This window comes from Rhincodon typus, chromosome 23, assembly GCF_021869965.1.
Source record: "Rhincodon typus isolate 14 chromosome 23, sRhiTyp1.1, whole genome shotgun sequence".
NCBI lineage: Eukaryota > Metazoa > Chordata > Chondrichthyes > Orectolobiformes > Rhincodontidae > Rhincodon > Rhincodon typus.
The window spans coordinates 45,899,985-45,922,405 of record NC_063354.1 but is presented as its reverse complement, the minus strand read 5'-3'; the positions used below and the strand labels follow the sequence as shown (position 1 = coordinate 45,922,405).

At 41.9% G+C, this 22,421-nt stretch overlaps 1 protein-coding gene and 1 non-coding gene across 3 annotated transcripts in view; one reads left to right on the top strand and one right to left on the bottom strand.

Moving 5' to 3' along the window:
- Nucleotides 1–22,421, top strand: part of myo15b (myosin XVB) — a 179,155-nt gene that overhangs the window by 95,588 nt on the left and 61,146 nt on the right. For both annotated transcript variants that reach the window (XM_048610620.1, XM_048610621.1), the window contains exons 19-23: nt 1,090–1,303; nt 5,681–5,777; nt 7,661–7,901; nt 16,822–16,925; nt 18,701–18,760. In XM_048610620.1, coding sequence (XP_048466577.1) covers nt 1,090–1,303; nt 5,681–5,777; nt 7,661–7,901; nt 16,822–16,925; nt 18,701–18,760 — 716 coding nt within the window. The remainder of the gene's footprint in view (nt 1–1,089; nt 1,304–5,680; nt 5,778–7,660; nt 7,902–16,821; nt 16,926–18,700; nt 18,761–22,421) is intronic.
- trnal-cag lies at nt 20,908–20,989 on the bottom strand. Its single transcript has one exon. It is a non-coding gene; the product is annotated as a tRNA-Leu (tRNA).

Here is a 22,421-nt window from a genome sequence, read left to right as displayed (position 1 = left end):
CAGCCCTGCACCTTGTTGTCTCGGATTCTCCAGCATCTGCAGTTCCTACTATCTCTATATAATACAGTCACCTTACAAGGCACAGATTGCATGACAGAAATGTGCCTTATTGGTAAAGATTCCGTTCCATCAACAGCCCTTGTCTGAACAGGGATTAGGCCTTTTACGTGGGCAAATAGGAAGCTTAACAATTGTTTGAGGCCTCAGTCCTGAAATTGGGCTGCCTAGGGCCTGTGCCAATTCTCCGTAAACATAGTCCCTTCATGGGACCATGTGGAGCAGCTGCTAAAAAGGAAATTTAATAAAAGTTAAATAGTTAACAGGATGTGGAGCCTAGGAAAGCAATTCACAACTCCTGACTGCCAAATGCCTTGTTGCCAGGGAAACAACTAGTCTAATTCATTCTCTAGATGCCCAATTGTTCTGCAGAAGGACAACAATCTGTGGCTAAATTTTGACTGACCTCTGGTGCATATCAATGCACCTCCAGCCCAAGAAAAGGCTAAATTGGATTTTGGTCCTTTTTGCCATATATCTTGTACTATCCATCCAACCACAATATTTTAAAAGTTTTATTATTAGTATATTCTTCGACTTTTCCCACATACTTCAAACAACATTCAGTATAGTCTTGCCATCTAGATTTTATTGAAATAATTCTGATAAACAACCAAAATGTTTTAGCTATTTTTAAATTCCAAATAGAATAATTTGAATCATTGTGTTAATTCAGTGCTCCTTATGCAGTTCTGGGAATTGTGTAGACTGCACATATTCAGAATTCAGACCTTCCTCAGTCATCTCAGAGTCAGAAAGCCCATGACCACTGTTTTCTCTAACAGCTGGTCTTTCAGTCAATAAGTGTTGAGCTGTTGCCTTGAAGTGCTGTTAAACAAAGTTACTGGTGTTGCAGCAGATTGTTACAATAAACCAGGGACCTATTCAGTTCCCTCATCTTCTGGCCCATTCAGTCATTCATTGAAACACTGCGATAGAATAACACCAACTCTAGTGCTTGCCTTTACAGAATGTATTGACTATTGTTACTTTTGACAAGCTTCAACTGAAACACTGTACTTATTCCTATAGAGAGACCTCCTCCAGAAAACTCCACCAAAGGCACAAAGCAGAAAGACAAGGAAAAAGAGAAAGAACAGAAGACAGAAGAAAAATCAAAGGAACCAGAGGAAGTGAAGCCCATCCAGAGCAACACAAGACCAGAACCTAGTCAGAACATCCGGGAAATAATTAAATTGTACCAGAGCCAGCCGAAACAACCTCCACCTCTCTATCAACCTGTCAGGTGAGAGCATAGAGCAGAATGTCCACATTCTTAGACTGTGAACTCTAGACAATATTCAGGAGAGGTGAGTAATGCTAAGGAAGGTCAGGGATCAAGACTGGTGCCTCCAAATGGAGGCAAGCAAAACATTTAAAACCAGAGGGCCCAAAGAGGCAGGTGGCTCAGGCATATCCATTAGGAACTCACACCTGACCTTCCCTCCCCTTAGCCCCTTTATTTTGGCCAAGGAGACTCTGAGAAGTTGGTTTCTCCAGCCTGTTGACATGAGGTGCCACAGAAATGAACCCCCTCACTGGAGTAAGTGGGCCACAGACCACTTCATATTGGTCTCATTTGCATGTCGTTTGCTGTACCAACTGGACAGCCACAGATAGTTATAGTTTAGGTCACTGTGTCCCCAGTAGGGGACAGGTACATCTGGGGAGAGAGAAAATGATTGAGAAATTAGGGTTGAGTGGGTTAGATTCAAACAGGGCCACAGTGAAAAATAATGGGAATAGGATAAGTAATGTTAAAAAGTCATGCCTTAAGGCTTTGTTCCTTAAAGCACAGAGAACTAGCAATAAAGTGGATGAAGTAATTGCGCAAATAGATGAAAACAGGTATGATATAGTTGGGAATACGGAGAAATGGCTGCAGGGTTTTTTTTATTCACTCATGGGACATGAGCATCTCTGGCTGGCATTTAGTCCCCCTCCCTAGCTGCCCCTGAGAATGCGATGATGAGCCACCTCCTCAGCCTGTGCAGTCCACATGGTGTCGGTTGACTCACAATGCCTTTAGGGAGGAAATTTTAGGACTTTGACCCAGCGACAGTGAAAGATATATTTCCAAGTCTGGACGGTGAGTGACTTGTAGGGGAACTCACTCATGGTGACCAATGATGGGAACTGATCATCTAGGGGTATTCAGTATTTAGAAAGAACAGACAGAAAGGAAAAGGTAGTAGATTTGCATTGCTGGTTAAAGAGGAAATCAATGCAATAGCGAGAAAGAATATAAGCTCTGACCATGAGGAATCGATCTGGATAAAGCTGAGGAACACCAAGGGGTAAAACAGTAGAGGTGATGTTGGGAACAGCATTAAACATGAAATTAAAGAAATGTGCAATAAAAGAACATCTGTAATTATGGATGAATTTAATCTCAATATAGATTGGACAAATGACATTAATCACAAAATAGTAACATTCTTCCTTAGAGGAGGAATTCCTGGAATGTATATCAGATGGTTTTCTGGACCAATACATTGAGGAACCAACCAGAGAACTTGGAAACATTAAAATATAGAAGATGGGAGCAGGAGGAGGCCATTCGGCCTTTCAAGCTTGCTCCTCCATTCTTCACGATCATGGCTGATTGTCCAACTCAATAATCCAATCCTTCTTTCTCCCCATAACCTTTGATCCCATTCGCCCGAAGTGCTACATCTAGTTGCCTCTTGAATACATTCAATGTTTTGGCATCAAATACTTCCTGTGGTAATGAACTCCACAGCCTCACCACTATTTGAGTGAAAAAATGTCTCCTCATCTCCATCCTAAATTGTCTACCCCAAATCCTCATACTGTGACCCCTGGTTCTGGATACACCGACCATCGGGAATATCCTCCCTGCGCCTACCCTGTCCAGTTCTGTTAGAATTTTATAAGTCTCTATGAGATCCCCTTTCAAGACTGTGTATTATGTAATGAGAAAGGAATAATTGGCAATGTGGCTGTGTAAGGCCCTTTGGCAATTAGCGATCATAATTTGCTTGAATTCCTCATCAAGGTGGAGAGTGATGTAAATGATTCCACAACTAGGGTCTTGAATCTAAATAGAGGAAACTACAATGGTATGAGGCTTGAGCTGGCAGTAATAAATTGGGGAAAGTTACTTAACGGGATTAATTTGGATAGGCAATGGCAAACATTCAAACAGTGCATGGAGAAATTACAACAATTGTTTATTTCTGTCTGGAAGAAAAGTAAAATGGGAAATGTAGCCAAACCATAGCCTATAAGGGAAATTAGAGATAGCACTAGATCCAAGGAAGAGACACACAAATTGGCCAGAAGAAAAACAGCAGACCTGAGGACTGGGAGCAGTTTAGAATTCAGCGAAGGAACACAAAGGGATTGATTAAGAAAGGGAAAATGTACTACAGAGTAAGCTTGTGGGTGACATGAATTCTGACTATAAACCTTTCTATAGGTATACGAAGAAAAAAAGATTGGTGAAGACGAATGAGGGTCACAAACAGGGGAATTTATAATGGGGAACAAAGAATTGGCTGACCAACTTTGTGGTCTGTGTTCACAAAGGAGGACACAAATAACATACGAGAAATATTTAGAAACACAGGGTTTAGTGAGAGAGAAACACTGAAGGAAATCAGTATTATTAGGGGAAATAGTGTTGGAGAAATCAACAATATTGAAGGCAGGTAAATCCCCTTGGCTTGATATTCTACATCCTAGAGTACTTAAGGAAGTGGCCCTCAAAATAGTGTATGCATTAGTCATCGACAATCAAGACCCTTTAGACTCTAGAACAGTTCTTACAGGTTGGAGGGTAGATAACTCCTCCATTTAAAATGGGATAGTGTGAGAAAATCAGGAATTATAGACCGTCAGCCCAATTTCTATGGTAGACAAAATGCTGGAGTCCATTAAAAAAGATTTGATAGCAAAATATTTGGAAAACAGTGGCAAGATCAGACAGAACCAACATGGATTTACAAATCGATTTGCTTAACAAATTGGATATCATCAAGGAAGTAACTAGTAGAGTTGAAAGGGGAAACTGGTGAATGTGATTTATTTGGATATTCAGAAGGCCTTTGACAAAGTCCCACATAAGAGATTAATGTGTAAAATTAAAGCACATGGGATTAGGGTAATTTATTGAGATGGATAGAAAATTGGTTTAGCAGACAGGAAAATAAGGAGTAGGATTAAATATGTATTCGTAATTTTGACAAGGGAATGATCTGTAATATCTCCAAATTTGCAGATGACACTAAACTGGGTGGAAGGGTGAGCTGTGAGGAGGATTCAGAGACACTTGTGTGATTTGGATAAGTTAAGTGAGTAGGCAAATACATGGCAGACGTAGTATAATATGGATAAATGTGAAATTATCCACATTGTTAGGAAAGACAGGAATGCAGATTATTATCTGAATGACTATAAATTAAAAGAGTGGAATGTGCAATGGGACCTGAGTGTCTTTATATACCAGTTACTGAAGGTAAGTGTGCAGGTGCAGCAGGCAGTAAAGAAGGCAAACTATATGTTGGCTTAAAGTGAGACGATTGGACTACAGAAGTAGGGACGTCTTGGTTCACTTATACTGGGCCTTGATGAGACCACACTTGGAATATTGTCTCCTTTAGTCTCCTTATCGGAGGAACACTGTTCTTGCTATAGAGGGAGTGCAACAAAGGTTTACCAAACTGATTCCTGGGATGGTGGGTCTAATGTTTAAGGAGAACAATGGGAGGAGTTGTGATTGGGCGGAGGAATAGTTGGAAGGGGAAGCGTCAGTTATTGGAAGAGGGTGGCGTGTGATTGTGCAGCAAGGGGGGTCTGATCTGAAGGAGTATGAAGGAAGTGGGAGAAAGATGGGCTGTGATTGGAAGAAGTGGAGAAGCAATTGGAGTAGCAGCAGCAATTTGGGAGGGTCAGTGATTGGGAAAGGAATATGATCATAGGTATGTTTCACCTTTTCTCCTGGAATCCTGCATCAGGAGCTGCATTGTGAGCCATTTGTTTGAAGCTAGCTTTAAACAATTTGGTTGCAGATGTAAAGACAATAATATATCAGCAACAGCTCTTTTGATGCCTCCATCAATGAGCGGTACAACTCCACCCCACATCCCCTTAGCGAATCTATTTCGAGAGGATAAGTAAGGTAGGATCTATTTAGAAAGCAGAATCTCATAGGTAATAACCTCTAGATTATTAATAAGAAGTGGATAATCTCTGGATTATTTCCTGAGCCATGAAGAAATCAGTTGAAGGTAAATAAGAGTTCAACGTATGGCTTAAAGATTGGAATGGAAGAAAGGGGTTCCACTTGTTGGGGCACTATTGGACACTTTTGCACATGTTTTATATCAGATTCGATGTCATTGAATTTCTAAGTCAAAATATTCACCTTTGAGCTGGACATGTTTGCTATTGATGCAGACAATGTCTGTTTTCTTTATTGCTACTTTTTAAAATGAAGCAAACTGTATGTTTTATGAATGCCCAGTCTCTTATTTTGTTTGCAACTTAAAATATCCTGACCCTTGAATGGAATCCATCAGGTGACTGGCTTTGCATTGGTTGTTCAATGTACATTGACCTGTTGGACCATACATCTAATGTTTATCTTCCATTGCTATAGGAGGTCAGCAAAACCATTCCTGAAGAAAAGCAATCCCAAGGATGAGGCATTATCTCTCTTAAGAATGAGAGAATCAGCATCTCCCACTGAGGTAGAGGTAAGTGGGGGTCAGTTTAGCTCAGTTGCTGGACAGTTGGTTTGCTAATATGTGATGCCAAGAGTGTGGGTTCAATGCCCACATCAGTGCAAGTTACTATGAAAGACTCTCATTCTCACACTCTCCCCTTGCCTGAGGTGTAGTGATGATGTGGAGGTGACAATGTTGGACTGGGGTGGACAAGGTCAGGAATCAAACAATACCAGGTTATAGTCCAACAGGTTTATTTGAAAACACAAGCTTTCAGAGCCTTGCTCCTTCTTCAGGTGTCAGTGAGAGAGGTGGTATCAGACACAGAATTTATTAGTAAAAGATCAAAGGGTCACACAACTGATGAGGATCTATTAAACAAGCCTAAGATGCTGTTAAATAAAAACTGAAAGAACTGCGGATGCTGTAAATCAGGAACAAAAACAGACATTGCTGGAAGAATTCAGCAGGTCTGGTAGCATCTGTGAAGAAAAATCAGAGTTAATCTTTCTCATCCAGTGACCCTTCCTCACAATTCTTTTCTAACAACTTCTGTTTTTGTTCCTAAGATGCTGCTAAATCTGCAATCAGTTAGAAGGTTTTAATTGATTAATATGTATATGCAAGTCCCTGAATTTCTTTTAAGTCACCACCCTGAGAGAACTAAAGGTTTTATTAGTGCAGAGAAGAGGTGACATTTTACAAATTACATGAATTTGTGAGGATAGTGTACCTTTGCAATAAAAATAAAACACTGCAGATGCTGGGAATCTGAAATAAAAACAGAAAATGCTGGAAATATTCAGCAGGTTTTAAAGCATCTCTGGAAAGGGAAACATAGTACATTTTGAGTCTTATCTGATACTCCTGCAGAACTGCAAGGGGCTGAAAAATATGTTTTTTTTTATGCTGTTGACAGAGGTGGGGAGGGAGGAAGAGTGAGTGCAACAGTTGGTGAGGGTGCCCAGAGCAAAAGACAACGGGAATGCGAATGGTGGTAAAGGAATGGTAGAGATGTAAACTAGATGTAAATAATAGTTGTGGAAAGGAAAGAAAAAAATGGTCTTTACCAAAGAGGATGATGCTATCCTGACCACGATGACAGAGGAAGAAAATCTATCACATGAACAATTCAAGACTGAGTGTTGGTGTAAGGCACTGGAACCAGATTAGATTTATTCAAGGATTTTGAATGAAGTATGGGTTGAAATTGCGGGACCACTGGCCATAATATTTCAGTCTTCCTTAACCTTCAGTGAGGTGTCAGAAGACCGGAGAATTGTAAACATTATGGCCTTGTTCAGAAACATAAGCCCAGCAGTTATAGGTTTAACTTCAGTGGTGGGGAAGCCTCGAGAAACAATTATTTAGGATAATAGTAGTAGTCACATTGAAAAAGGAAGGTTAATTAGAAAGAGTCAGCATGGATTTCCAAAGGGAATGCTTAACTAACTTGCTGAAGATTTTTAATGAGGTAACAGAAAGGGGTGATGGTAATGCTGTGGATGTGGTGTGCATGGATCTTCAGAAAGCGTTTGATACAGTGCCACATATCAAACTTCTACAAAAAGCTACAGATCATAGTGTAAAAGGAGCAACCATGGATATAAAATTGGCTGAATGATAGGAACCAGTGGGAAGCAGTCAATGGATATTTTCCAGGCTTGAGAAAGATTTATAATAGAGTTTCCTGGGGATCAGATCAATGCAGCTAGAGACATCAAGCAGGAGCAAAGCATGTCCTTTCAGGAAGAGAAAAGAAAAGCAGTCAGCCGCATTAGTCACAGAGCTTGTGATTTACTGATGTATTGACATAATGTAGTTACGCTGAGTTTTTGAGGAAAGCAAATACAACTAAAAGGTTATGAAGAAGATCGGTATTTTCTCTAAGCTCTTGATTATTTCTGTTGCAGAATGGTGTCGGAAAGAAGACAAAAGCTGCAAAGGTTCCACCTAAGCCAGCACCAAAACCACATCGTCATCCTCCGTCTTCACAGCTTTCAATACAGGACCAACTTGCAAAGATATATGCTCCACCACCAGCAGAGCCTTCACTGCCATCACCTCCCCCACCTCCTCCACCTGGTCCCTCTTCAGCATCAACATCTACCAGTGAATTTCAACTCCCCCCAGTTCAACAAAAGAGAGAGGAAGGTAAGATCAAGCACATATTTTGTTATATATTTCATGAGATATGGATGTTGCTGGATGTGCCAGTGTTATATCATCAATACATCAGTAAATCACAAGCTCCGTGACTAATGTGGCTGAACTGCTTTGCTTTTCTCTTCCTGAAAGGCCATGCTCTGCCCCTGCTTGATGTCTCCAGCTGCATTGATCTGATCGCCAGGGAACTCTATTATAAATCTTTCTCAAGCCTGGAAGATATCCATTGACTGCTTCCCACTGGTTCCTATCACTCAGCCAATTTTGTATCCCTGGTTGCTTCACTTTGGGTCTGTGGCGGAAGGAGCGAATGTTAGAGCAAATGTCCTGAGACAGATAGCTCACTATCCTATCCCATTCTCCAAGGATTTCCTCATTATTTAACTCAAAATCCAAATCTTCTGGATTTGATTCCTCACTCTGAGTGACAGTAACTAATACCTGTTTCTTCGGTTCCTGTCCCTGTTGTAGCAAGATTTCAGCATATTCACATGGCATCCCCGATAAAGTATTTTCCTATCTGGCATTTTAACCAGATAACTTCTTATCAATCAATCTGATAATTATCACTAAGCCTTGCTTTGAAGAGATCTTATACCACTGGCAACAGCTCCAAAACTTTATCCTCAATGGCAAACATACAAATTTTAGATTTCTTATCTGCTTCTTGCTTCGTTAGATGCTGTGCCACTTTCAAATGTTGTCTAGCTAATTCACCTACTCTGTTTAATCTTTCTCTCACCTCAGATATATAATCCAACCATGCAATCGCTGACTTTGGGACTTATCAACTTTTCCTTAATTAAATTTAAAGGCCCTCTTACTTTGTGTCCGAAAATCAACTCAAATGGAGTAAACTGAACTGATTCATTTGGAGTATCTCTAATGCCAAACAATATAAATGGGATATCTTTATCCCAATCATTTGGGTAATCTTGGCAATAAGCCCTCAGCATTGTCTTTAGGATGTGATGCCACCTTTCCAATGGTCCCTGTGATTCAGGATGGTATACAATTGATTTAAAGTGTTGGGTGCTTAAACTATCCAAGACCTCCTTAAATAGTTTGGCAGTAAAATTGGACCCTTGTTCTGACTGAATCGCCCCGGGTTATTCATAACGGGTAAAGAAAGCAAGCAACTGCTCCACAACATTTTTTTGTCTTGACATTCCATAATGGAATTTCTTCTGGAAACCTGGTAGGCACATCCATTATGGTTAGCAAACATCGGTTCCTACTTTTGGTTTTAGGGAGGACCTACACAATCAATTATAACCCACATGAAAGGTACCTCAAATGCAGGAATTGGCATCAAAGGCTCTGGTTTTATTACTGCCGTGGCATATATGACAGGTATGGCAAAATTCAACCACATCCTTATGCAATCCAGGCCAATAGAAATGTTTCTGTAACTTGACCTGAGTCTTCCTCACTCCTAGATGACCTCCTACAGGTAACTCATGTGCTACCCACAATACTTCCTGTCTGTATGCTACCAGCAACACAATCTGGTGAACTTACACCCATTTCTCATCTGCACTAACCTGCCGCAATCTCCATTTTCGCTTTAGGATTCTATCCTTAAGATAATAACATTCCGGAATACATTCTGATTCCTTTTCTGTGTAGGCTTTATGATATAAACCTTTTATTGTCTCATCTTTTTGTTGTAACTCTAGTAATCTTTCAGACCTATACACCTCTGCCTGATCCTCTACCTGTTCAGGTTTATCCTTTAGCATTTCATCAAACAGGATATTTTTTATTTCAACTCCTCAGTTCCCTGGTTTTCCTTCAGCTTCTCCACCACAAGGTGCATCACTCCCAGCTTTGATCCACTAGGTCGTTTCCAAGAACAAACTGTATTCCTGGAATAGATACTCTTTCAATCACTCCTACTGTCACTTCCCCAGTCTTGATTGGGCTTTCCAGCCTTATCTTACACGGGGCAATGCCAAATCTCTCTCCATTTATTCCACAGATTACCGCTCTCTCGGATAACATTTCAGAAAGAGTGCAAATACTTTCATCTCTTACTGTTAGAGGCAGGCTAACCTCAATATTGTAACTTCTTTACATTCTCCCCCTGTTCTTACTGAGTAAACCTTACTCACAGAGGTGACGTTTTTGTAGAGATTGGGCACCATCTCACTATCCAGCCCCGTGACTAGGCTGTGCTCTCTCCTGCAGCTCCTCGACTTCTTTTGGGATTTTCTTCACTGCCTTAACTAATCCCACTGGTTTAGCCTCTTTTACCACATCCTTTATCCCAGTCCCTTTCTTAAACCACTAGCACCGTGACTTTATGTGTCTCACTCTATTACAGTGGAAACATCTGAGGCCTTCCACCTCTTTTTCACCCTCGTGGGTTTCTTTATTCACCTGTGGTAAACTTTTCCCAGTGTGATCAACTTTTGTTTTTCATTGAAGGATCTCCCTTTTTCCCAATTTCTATCCCTCATGGAATGAAATTGCTGTCAGAAGCTAAACTTTGATTTATGCACCAACGTGTATTCATCCGCCATGTCTGTAACTCTTCTCGCTGTTTGAACTTTCTGTTCCTCAACACGAGTATTTATCATTTCTGGAAGTGACCTTTTAAATTCCTCCAGCAGAACAATCTCTCTAAGATCCTCATCTGTCTTTTCCAGGTTTAATGCTTTCACCCATCTATCAAAGTTGCTACATTTAATTCTTTCAAACTCAACATAAGCCTGACCTGGCTGCTTCCTTATATCTCTGAACCATTGTCTATATGCTTCTGGTACCAATTTGTAGGCACTCACAATAGCCTGTTTCACTCCTTCATTGTCTCCTGACATCTTCCCTGACAGCACTGCAACCATCTCACTAGCCCTGTTTACCAACTTGGTCTGAATTAATATTACCCAAACAGTCTCTGAACAAAGAGATAACAAGGTGTAGAGCTGGATGAACACAGCAGGCCAAGCAGCATCAGAGGAACAGGAAAGCTGACATTTTGGGCCTAGACCCTTCTTCAGAAATGGGGGAGGGGAAGGGGGTTCTGAAATAAATAGGGAGAGAGGGGGAGGCGGATAGAAGATGGATAGAGGAGAAGATAGGTGGAGAGGAGAGTTGAAGTGGGAGAGAGATCCACTGAGGTTTTTCCGGAGGGAGGAGCGTAACTTCTTCAGGGTAGGCATCCTTAGAAGAGGCTTCGCAGTGGGGTTAAAATTGTTTCAGAGATAGTAGGAACTGCAGATGCTGGAGAATCTGAGATAACAATGTGTAGAGCTGGATGAACACAGCAGGCCAAGCAGCATCAGAGGAGCAGGAAGGCTGACGTTTCGGGCCTAGACCCTGCTTCAGAAATGGGGGAGGGGAAGGGGATTCTGAAATAAATAGGGAGAGAGGGGGAGGTGGATGGAAGATGGATAGAGGAGAAGGTAGGTGGAGAGGAGACAGACAGGTCAAAGAGGCGGGGATGGAGCCAGTAAAGGTGAGTGTAGGTGGGAGTTAGGGAGGAGATAGGTCAGTCCAGGGAGGACAGACATGTCAAGGGGGCGGGATGAGGTTAGCAGGTAGGAGACGGGGGTGGGAGAAGGGGATAGGTGGGAGGAAGGATAGGTTAGGGAGGCGGGGACAAGCTGGGCTAGTTTTGGGATGTGGTAGGAGGAGGGGAGATTTTGAAGCTTGTGAAGTCCACATTGATACCATTGGGCTGCAGGGTTCCCAAGTGGAATATGAGGTGCTGTTCCTGCAACCTTCGGGTGGCATCGTTGTGGCACTGCAGGACGCCCAGGATGGACATGTCATCTGAGGAATGGGAGGGGGAGTTGAAATGGTTCGCAACTGGGAGGTGCAGTAGTTTAGTGCGAACCGAGTGTAGGTGTTCCGCAAGCGGTCCCCAAGCCTCCGCTTGGTTTCCCCGATGTAGAGGAGGCCACAACGGGAACAGCGGATACAGTATACCACATTAGCAGATGTGCAGGTGAACATCTGCTTGATGTGGAAAGTCTCCTTGGGGCCTGGGATGGGGGTGAGGGGGGAGGTGTAGGGGCAGGTATAGCACTTCCTGCGGTTGCAGGGAAAAGTGTTGGGTGTGGTGGGGCTGGAGGGGAGTGTGGAACGGACAAGGGAGTCCCGGAGAGAGTGGTCCCTCCGGAAGGCAGATAAGGGTGGGGAGGGAAAAATGTCTTTGGTGGTGGGGTCGGATTGCAGATGGCGGAAGTGTCGGAGGATGATGCGTTGGATCCAGAGGTTGATGGGGTGGTACGTGAGGACGAGGGGGATTCTTTTATGGTTGTTATTGCGGGGAGGGGGTGTGAGGGATGAATTGCAGGAAATGTGGGAGACACGGTCGAGGGCGTTCTCGACCACTGAGGCGGGGAAGTTGCGGTCCTTGAAAAACAAGGACATCTGAGATGTATGGGAGTGGAATGCCTCATCCTGGGAGCAGATGCGGCGGAGGCGAAGGAATTGGGAATAGGGGATGGCATTTTTGCAGGAAGGTGGGTGGGAGCAGGTGTGTTCTAGGTAGCTGTGGGAGTCGGTGGGCTTGAAATGGATATCGGTTTCCAGGTGGTTGCCAGAGATGGAAATAGAGAGGTCCAGGAAGGAGAGAGAGGTATCAGAGATGGTCCAGGTGAACTTAAGGTTGGGGTGGAAGGTGTTGGTGAAGTGGATGAACTGTTCGAGCTCCTCGTGGGAGCACGAGGCGGCGCCGATACAGTCATCAATGTAACGGAGGAAGAGGTGGGGTTTAGGGCCAGTGTAGCTACGGAAGAGGGATTGTTCCATGTAACCTACAAAGAGGCAGGCATAGCTTGGGCCCATGCGGGTTCCCATGGCCACCCCCTTTGTCTGTAGGAAGTGGGACAACAATCTCTGAACAATTCATTTGCCTAGCCAATTTCTCGAAGGAAATAAAAAAGGCTTCTACATCTTTTTCATCGAATTTTGGTAATGTTTGTACATATTTGTAAATATCCCTAACAGGCTATTGGCTACGATGAGTTTGCTTATCCTCACTTCTGTCTTGTACTCTTCGTCCTGCCACGTGAAGTCTTTTTGCTTCAAGTTCCAACTTCATCTTTTCCAACTCAAACATTTGTTCCCTTTCTTCTGCTGTGGCTCTTCTTTCCTTTTCTTTATCTTCTAACTCCAATTGTCTAATTTTCAGTTTAATTTTTTCTAACTCCACTGCATTTGGCTGTTTTGCTGTAATACCTAAATGCTTGACTAACTCCTTTACAATTTCACCTTTCCTCTTCTCCCTAGTTAAACCCAAATGTAGCCTGTTTGCTCAGCCTTAAAGTATATCCTTCCTCTGCCTTTTTAAACTTTCTTAGCAAACTTGGGAAGCATCTTCAAATCCCAAAACCTCTTTAGCAATGTTGAGAGCCATTTCCTTCACTTTTGACTCAACCAACCACAACTAACTGAATTGAAACAGGTTTTTCTCACCTACATTTTAATTAAAGATCTAGGACACTAATCCCCAAGTCTGTTTAAGTCTGTCCAAATCCATTCAGATCCCATACATGAACCAGCCAGATCCCAGACTTGAGTCCACAAAATGTTACGGAGAAGGGGAGGTTAAATGAAAGAAAATCCCTGATATTCACTTTATAAGCAACAATTTAAGCAAACAAATTAACAGAATTACTAACAAACCAAAAAATTCCACCCAACTCCTAATTATTCCCTAACTGAACAAAATTCTCCTGGTAAGTTATTAACACAAGTCCCACTTATATAACCTAAGTAGTGAGAAAAAGAATAAATTAAAACTTAGTTTCTCAAAGTTCACACGGAATGTGTCTTCCGGAATGCTCTGCCTTCTCCACTGTCTCTCCAGTCATAAACACCTTTCTTCTGCTGATCCTGCCGTCAGGGATGTTTTCTCTGTGAAGACTCTTAGTTAGAAGTATTGTGGTGCTTTTTGTAGATAGATGGTGCTTTCTTACAGAGCTTCGTGATTTCTTGTGAAAGCCAGGTGCTTATTTCTCAGATGGCAGTTTGCTCTCACCCTGATTTTCAAAAACCCACTCCTTATATATGCTGGATGATATATCAATTTTCTTACAATAGCATTGGTCCGAGACTGTCAAAACCATCGGATTTAAATTCAATTGGCGTTCAATCGCTAAGTGCTTCGTTTAACTTAATTGGCCGATTCCAGCTAGTTCCCAAAACATCAAAACAAGCCTAATCACACAGCCAATTGATACATTTTTCCATTTTAGAACTGGCTGTACATCTTCAGCTACATACAGACACTTTTTTTCTGTATAAATCTCTAAGCTTAGAAAAGCACTTTATCTCTTGAAGGGACCACACATTGTTGTCCCTTATCTTTTTATTTACAAACAAATTCTAGCTTCCTGCCTTCCAATTCACGATTACTCTACACAACTTCATAACAGTATTGTCTGAGAATTAGCGCCAGAACATTCAGGATAGATGTTAGGAAGAAGTTATTCTACACACAGAGTTGTCGATGATTGGAACTCTCTTCCACAAACAGCAGTGAATGCTGGATCAGTTAGTTCTAAATCTGAGAAAGGTAACATTTTTGTTAAGCAAAAGTATTCAGGGATAAGGGCCAGATTAGCCATGATCTCATTGAATGGTAGAACAGGCTCAAGGGTCTGCATGACCTACTCCTCTTCCTATATTCCTATAACTATGCTGTTTGATTTTTAACAGTCATAAATGTGAAACTACTTTCCTGTATTGTCTCTTCCCTGTGTGCATAAGTGTGCGTGTGTGTGCATGCGTGTGTGTGAGAGAGAGAGAGAAGTCTGGTTAGACCACTTTGAGACTGGATGTGAGGAATAAATAATACTCCTGGTTTAAGTCTCAAAGCAGTTTAGAACTTGAAATGTTAACTGCTTTTTCTCCACAGATGCTGCCAGACCTCCTGAGTTTCTCCAGCAATTTCTATTATTTTTTCATCTTATTTACAAATATGTTCAAACATTACTAAAATGAAGTGTGCAGTGGTCATTCCTACCTGTAAAGTTATGAACAGATGCACTGGGCAGAAAGATTAGTGACAGCGAAGTATAGTAGGTTCTTCTCTCTTGTTGCTTTCCTCATCATTTGCTGCAGACAAACCCTGACAGATATGTCCTTCAGAATTCAGCCAAACAGGTCTGTAATGGTGCAACTGGGCTATTCTTGGTGATGGTCATTGAAGACCTCTTCTAGAGTTTATTCTGTGCTCTTGCCACTGTTACAGCTTCTTCCAAGTGTGTTCAACATGGAAGAGTATTGATTTATCAGCCCACAGAGAGTGCTAAGTGGTATCGAGGAGCAAATTTCCTTGCTCATATTTGCCCTGATGTCATGAGACTTATGGAGTTCAGTCTCAATGTTCTGGACTCAGTAGGCAACTCTCTCCTGACTGTACACTACAGTGTTACTGGGATGTATGGGTGGCTATCAGAGGCATACTCAGCCAATCATACCTTACAGACAATGTCAGGCTGTATCTTGACTAGTCTGTGGAACAGCTCTCCAGAGTTTGGCAGAAGCCCTCAGATGTTTGTTAGATGGACTTTGTAAGGTCAATAGGGCTGCCGATTGTCAGTTTTGATGCCAATTCAATACTGGTTGGAGGGATCAGTCCATTTTCATTCCTGTAGAAGTTTGGTACAACTGTGAGTGGTTTGTTTGTCCATGTCAGAGGGCAGTTAAGTAATAACCAGATTGCTGTGGGTCTGGAGTTCCATGTCGACTAGGCCAAGTAAGGACAGCAGATTTCTTTTCCTAAAGAACATCAGTGAAGCAGAAGGGTTTTTATGACAACTGATGAGAGTTTCATTTTGCAATAACTGGCTCTCAATTCCAGATTTTTATCAGCTAATTGAATTCAACATACCACAAGTTTGGGTAATCAAACATTTTACTGGACTTTATTAGGTCATATCATATAAAATCATGTTCCTGCATAGATCTCAACTTAGCATGATTTTGTATTATATTTAAAATAGAAGATATGAGACATTCACACTCTGCAGACAGTAGCAAGGTGCACTGCAGCAACTCTCCAAGTTTCCTGAACAGCACCTTCCAAACCTACAAACCACAACTTCTACCAACCAGAAGGACTAGGCACATGGGAACACCACCATCTGCATGTCACACACCGTCCTGACTTGGAACTGTATCACTGTTCCTTTTCAGGGGGTCAAATTGCTGGAATAGCCTCCCTAACAGCCCTCTGGTGTCCATTCACCATGTGGACTGCAACAGTTCAAGAAGCAATTCACCACTTCTGAGTAATTCTTTCACTGGATAGAAGTCACTGGCAACAGCAACATTTATTGCTCATCAGTTGAGGGTGGAAAACAAATGCTGAACTTATCAGTAACACTCACGTCCTATGGAAAAATTTTTAAAAAAACCTTTGTGATTATCGTCTGTATTTTTAAATTCAGTCGTGTTGGTGGGAGAGTTTGAGGCTGCTGCTGTTAGCGACTAATGATTTTCTCTCTCATCTTTTTCATATTCACTCAATAGCTTTGGGTCAGTGGGCAGCACTCTTATTCTGAAACAGATGTTTGGGGGTTTAAACGCATTGTTCACCATATCGTTTAGGTTGACATTTCAGTGCAATGCTCAGGCAGCACTGTACTATTTCAGGTGATTCTTTTAAGTGCAAGACCAGTTTTGCCTCTATGTTAGTTAGCTGTAAAAGATCCCACACCATTGTTTAAAGAAAAGCAGAATTCTCCTGGCATCTTTGCTGATCCCCAACCAACATTGAGAAAATATTGAAAAATGTTGAATGCTTCATTTTTGTTTTTGTGATCTTATGGTTCATTGATTGGCTGCTGTATTTTCATACACAGTTAGTTAAGTTAAAGCAGTTTGGGACATCGGCAGGGCATGAGAAGTGCCGTGAAATAAACATTTTGTCTTCTCTTTATCTTGGCAGTGTTCTTACAAGACGAAAATATCAAAACACATCTGTACAGGAAGACAGCCAGTGTTTACTTCTCATATGTTAATATTCCTTGGAAGCTCTACCTTCGCAAAGAGGTACAGAACATAACAACTATGATTGGAATGAATAACAAAGGTATAGGACAGTCAGTAATCAGTGACAGAGTTACTCAGGTGCTGTTGGGAATCACTAACCGAGATACACAGGTACTGTCAGGAATCACTAACCGAGATACACAGGTACTGTTGGAAATCACTAACCAAGATACACAGATACTGTTGGAAATCACTAACTGAGATACACAGGTACTGTCAGAAAGCAGGGTTAGGAATCAGTAACAGAGATACACAGGTACTAGCTGGAATCAGTTACAGAGGTACACAGTTACTGTTGGGCATCAGTAACAGAGATACACAGGTACTGTCGGGAATCAATAACACAGATACACAGATACTGTCAGGAATCAGTGTCAAGAATAAACAGATACTGTTGGGAATCAGTCACAGAGATACACAGGTTCAGTCAGGAATCAGTAACAGATTCAAAAGGGTAACTATTAATCAATATCAGAAAAACAGGGTGTAAAGATTGATGATAACCAACGAAACTGGACTTTAAGAAGTCATAAACAAAGTTACAAGTCACGGGGACTTTCAGTAATTATATATTTAAACTTGTTTTCTGTGGCTGCATTAGATATTTTCTAATCATCCTGTGTATATTTGTATTACACACCTCAGGCAGCAGACTTGAACTTGGGCCTCCTGCCTCAGAGACACAAACACTACCACTGTACCAAAGAACCCTCCTACTACTAATCCATTATATTACTTATCCAGTTCAGTGTCACCTGTCTTTAGTCACTGTTTGTGGTTAGTTTGTGCTATCCATAAAATCAGTAACAGAACCTAGGAATATTTCCAGCAGATGTCGAGGGTCAGTTAATATGAAGACAGTCAATGACAGGACTGGTCCTTGATAATGGATAGTTACATTCGTTTAGAATTATTCTGCATCTTATATTAATGTGCAGTGCTTCACTTTCACTAAGTGGGTGAAACAGCTCTTAATCCTAATACTGCTCTCCTCCACTCTTCTCAATGGTGCTGAAACTTATATCCCCATGGGTGCAGTCCAATGACCCTCACTGATTCACCAGATTTATTCATTCCAGAGGCCCAACCACAAGTATCAGAATGTTATTTGAATGTGGACTTTATTACAGTCAGGACTGACAAGCTCTCCCATCTTGCAGTAAGAATCATAATATCCTGGTTAAAAAAACAGAGGAACCAGGGCTGTTTCTTGCCAGTGTCCAGTTCATTTTAGCTGAGATAACACGATCCACACCAACCAGGATCAAATCTGGAATCTTTCTGTTTTGTATGTCTTAGTAATACAAAATATTTTCTGACAACACTAACTGAATCCTCAATGGTGCTGAAATCAATTGGGGCAGCATGGTGTCTCAGTGGTTTGGACCACTGCCTCACAGTACCAGGGACCTGGATTCAATTCCACCCTCTGGCGGCTGTCTGTGTGGAGTTTGCACATTCTCCCCGTGTCTGTGTGGGTTTCTTCCGGGTGCTCCGGTTTCCTCCCACAGTCCATAGATGTGCAGATTAGTTGGTTTGGCCATGCTAATTTTCCCATAGTGGCCAGGGATGTGCAGTGTAGGTGGGTTAGCCCTGGGAAATGCAGGTTTACAGGGAGAGGGTGGGTCTGCGTGGGATGCTCTTCAGAGGGTCGATGTGGACTTGATGGGCCAAATGGCCTGCTTCCACACTGTAGAGATTTTATGATTAGAACTGAAAAGATGTTGTATCTCTCTGACATTTTATATAACTAACTTTCATCTTTTCCATTGCAGTTGTTTCACCCAAGGGAGAAGTTTAACACTGACTACATTCTCAACCTGATGTGTGAACAGGTAAAAGCATAGTAACTGAAACAGTTCACCTTCTGCACACACTGACAAGGACAAGGGTAAAAAAGGGGGTTAACTGCAAAATTGTGTGGTGCGGAAGACTGAGGTACAATACTGTGTGCTGTAAGAGACTGAGGAACAGGACTGTGTGCTATCCAATTCACAATCTATAATATTAATGCTGCCTATATTGCAAACTCTTTGACTAGTACATAGATACTATATTTGCCTCTATATCTTTGTCCCTAACATCTTCCAGCTCCAAAAACCAGTCATATTTCTGTTCTCCTCCAATTCTTGTCTCTTGGACATGTGCAAATGTTTTCATTTCACCATTGCCTTTTGCTCTGGAATTTAGTCTCTCAAACTCTCTACCTCTCTCCCCATCTGTCTTAAATTCCACCTCTTTGAACAAGCTTTTGGTCTCCTGCTTTTCTGTTGTAGATTGGTGTCAAATTTTGTGTAGAATGTTTTAATATGTTACAGGCACTGTATTAATGCAAACTGTTCTTGTTGTATACCAGTCACACTGCCCATATTACCAGGAGTATTACAACCTATACCATTATTACTTATTGAATTAAAACCTGTATTAATAATTTTAATAATTCATTTATGAGTTGTGGGCATCGCTTGTTAGGTCAGTATTTAAGACTAAGCTTAAATGCCCTTCAGAAATCTTGTGTCCTAGGCCCAACCATCTTCAGCTGCTTCCTTAATGACCTTCCCTCCATTATAATGTCAGAAGTGAGGATGTTCACCAAAGTTGCACAATGTTCAGCACCATATGGAACTCCTCAAACACTGAAGCAGCCCATGTGCAAATACAGCAAGACCTGGATAATATCCAGGCTCAGGCCCAAAAGTGGCAAGTAACATTTGCACTACACAAACATTAGGCAATGACTATCTCCAGCAAGAGATAATCAACTACCATCCCTTGACATTCAATGGCATTACCATCCCTAAATCCTCCACTATCAATATCCTGGCGTTTACTATTAATCAGAAACTGAACTGGACTAGCCACATTAGTACAGTGCTTACAATAGCAGGTCAGGTGCTAGGAATCTTGCAGTGTGTAATTCATTTCCTGACTTCCCAAAGCCCATCTGCCATTTATAAGACACAACTCAGGAGCATGGTGAAATACACTTGCTTGGCTGACTGCAGCTCCAACGATGCTCAAAAAGCTTGATACCATCCAGAACAAAACAGCCTGTTTTACTGGCATCCCACCCAAAATTCACTCCCTTACACACGTACATAACAGTGGCAACAGTGTGCATCGTCAATGATTCCTGCTGCCATAACTCACCAAAGCTCCTTCAACAGCACCTCCCAAACTTGTAACATCTAGCACGCAGAAAGATAAGAGGGAAGGGGTCAGTTAGCTCAGTTGGCTGGATGGCTGGTTTGTGATGTGGAGCAATACCTGCAGCATGGGCTCAATTCCTGCACTGCTGAGGTCACCACGAAAAACCACCTTTCTGACCTCACCCCTCGCCTGAGGGGTGGTGACTCTCAGGTTAAACTCACCACCTGTTGTCTCTCTGTAATGAGAAAGTAGCCCTATGATCCTCTGGTACTATGGCGACTTTAGAAAGTCAAGGGCAGTAGATGCATGGGAACACCTGTCCCTGCAAGTTCTGCTCCATTATCCTGATTTGGACTTACATTACTGTTCCTTCACTGTCACTGGGTAAAAGTCCTGGAACTTCCTTTGTAAAAGTACTGTGTGTGTCCCTATACCCTGATGGACAGCAAGATATCAAGAAGGCAGCTTATCATTCCTTTTTTATAGAATAGAATAGAATTTTATAGAATCCCTACAGTTTGGAAACAGGCCCTTCAGCCCAACAAGTCCACACCGACCCTCCGAGCATCCCACCCAGACCCATCCCCTTATAATCCACCTAAGCTACACATCCCTGAACACTACGGGCAATTTAGCATGGCCAATCCACTCAACCTGCACATCTTTGGAATGCAGGAGGAAACCAGACTACCCGGAGGAAACCCACGCAGACACGGGGAGAATGTGCAAACTCTATACAGACAGTCGCCTGGGGGTGGAATCAAACCCGGGTCCCTGACGCTGTGAGGCAGCAGTGCTAATCACTGAGGCACCGTGCCACCCAGAGCACAAGTGGCAGCGGTGGGATTCAAACCCACGCCTCCGAGGAGACTGGAACCTGAATCCAGCGTCTTAGCCTGCTCGGCCACACTACCACATGCACCTTTCTCCAAGGCAATCAATAATGGGCAACAAAAGCTAGCCTGTACAGCAATGTTCACATCCCATGAATGGCTACAGAAAAGAATTCTGCCTTGATTAAAAGGGTAGTCACTCTCAACACACCCCTGGGTTTCAGCTCTTTTATCCATCTTTGGATCAAGGCTGTAATGAGCTGAATGGATGTGGCAGAAGCCAAATAATGAACAAGTTTTTGCTGAGTAAGTGCCATTTGATAGCACTGTCCATGTTCTCTTCCATCACTTTGCTGATGATTGAGAATTGACTGATGGGGCTTTTGACCAGTTGTGCTGGCTGTATTACAGCTATATCAATCATATTACCTTTATTACAGGCTTATATCAGCTACACTACCAGTGTTTCGGATTCATACTGGTAATACTAACTCTGTAACTCAGACTATTATTATTGTGAAGTTTTCTGAACTTTTCTTTAAAATATATTTATATATTTGTGCTCAGCACAATCATCACATTTTGGATAATGGAGCTGTTAGGAACAGCTTGCAAGACTTGGTGGCATGTGATGGTCCTATTATTCTACCCATGGCTGGTACCACCAAAGATGTAACAAGGTGTAGAGCTGGATGAACACAGCAGGCCAAGCAGCATCAGTGGAGCTGATTTCTGAAGAAGGGTCTAGGCCCAAAACGTCAGCCTTCCTGCTCCTCTGATGCTGCTTGGCCTGCTGTGTTCATCCAGCTCTACACCTTGTTATCTCAGATTCTCCAGCATCTGCAGTTCCTACTATCTCTCACCACCAAAGATGTGTTAGTTTATGTAGTGATTGAACTCTGTAATATTCATGCAATCTGTAATTGCTGAGGCAGTAAATCACTGGGGAATTTGATATTCCTGCAAGGTTCAATAATGTAAACCCAACCTCTGAAATGCATCCCAGTTCTACTAATAATTCCAAAAATGGACAGCAAGGGTATTTCAGAAGAATAGTTTTACAGATCCTAATATTTAGATGTCAAATTAATGAGCATTGGAAGATTTTTTTTCCTCTACATACTTGAAGATTTTTGCACTGGAACAGTAGATGCTATGATGGCACAAAGCCTTCTCCATCAAATACACATTTTAGAATTTCAGTCATTAGGGAATCATACAAGACAGAGGTTCATTTGGCAGACTGCTGTTCGTAAGAGCAATCCAACACTTCTAACTCCTCTGCTGTCTCCAATTTTTTTGTTCATGTTTCTTCCCTCAAATTATTTCTACAAATGCCTTGGAAAGTGACGTTTCAAAATGTTATTCAGTTTCTAGTATTAAATTAGATGATCAGAAAATTGCTCAAAGCAACGGTCCATACTCCTAATGTGCACTTCAAGCAAACATGAAGTTACAAATTATCCTGATAATGTTTGTGCTTGCTTCCGCTTCGTCTATGTGCACGTGTGCA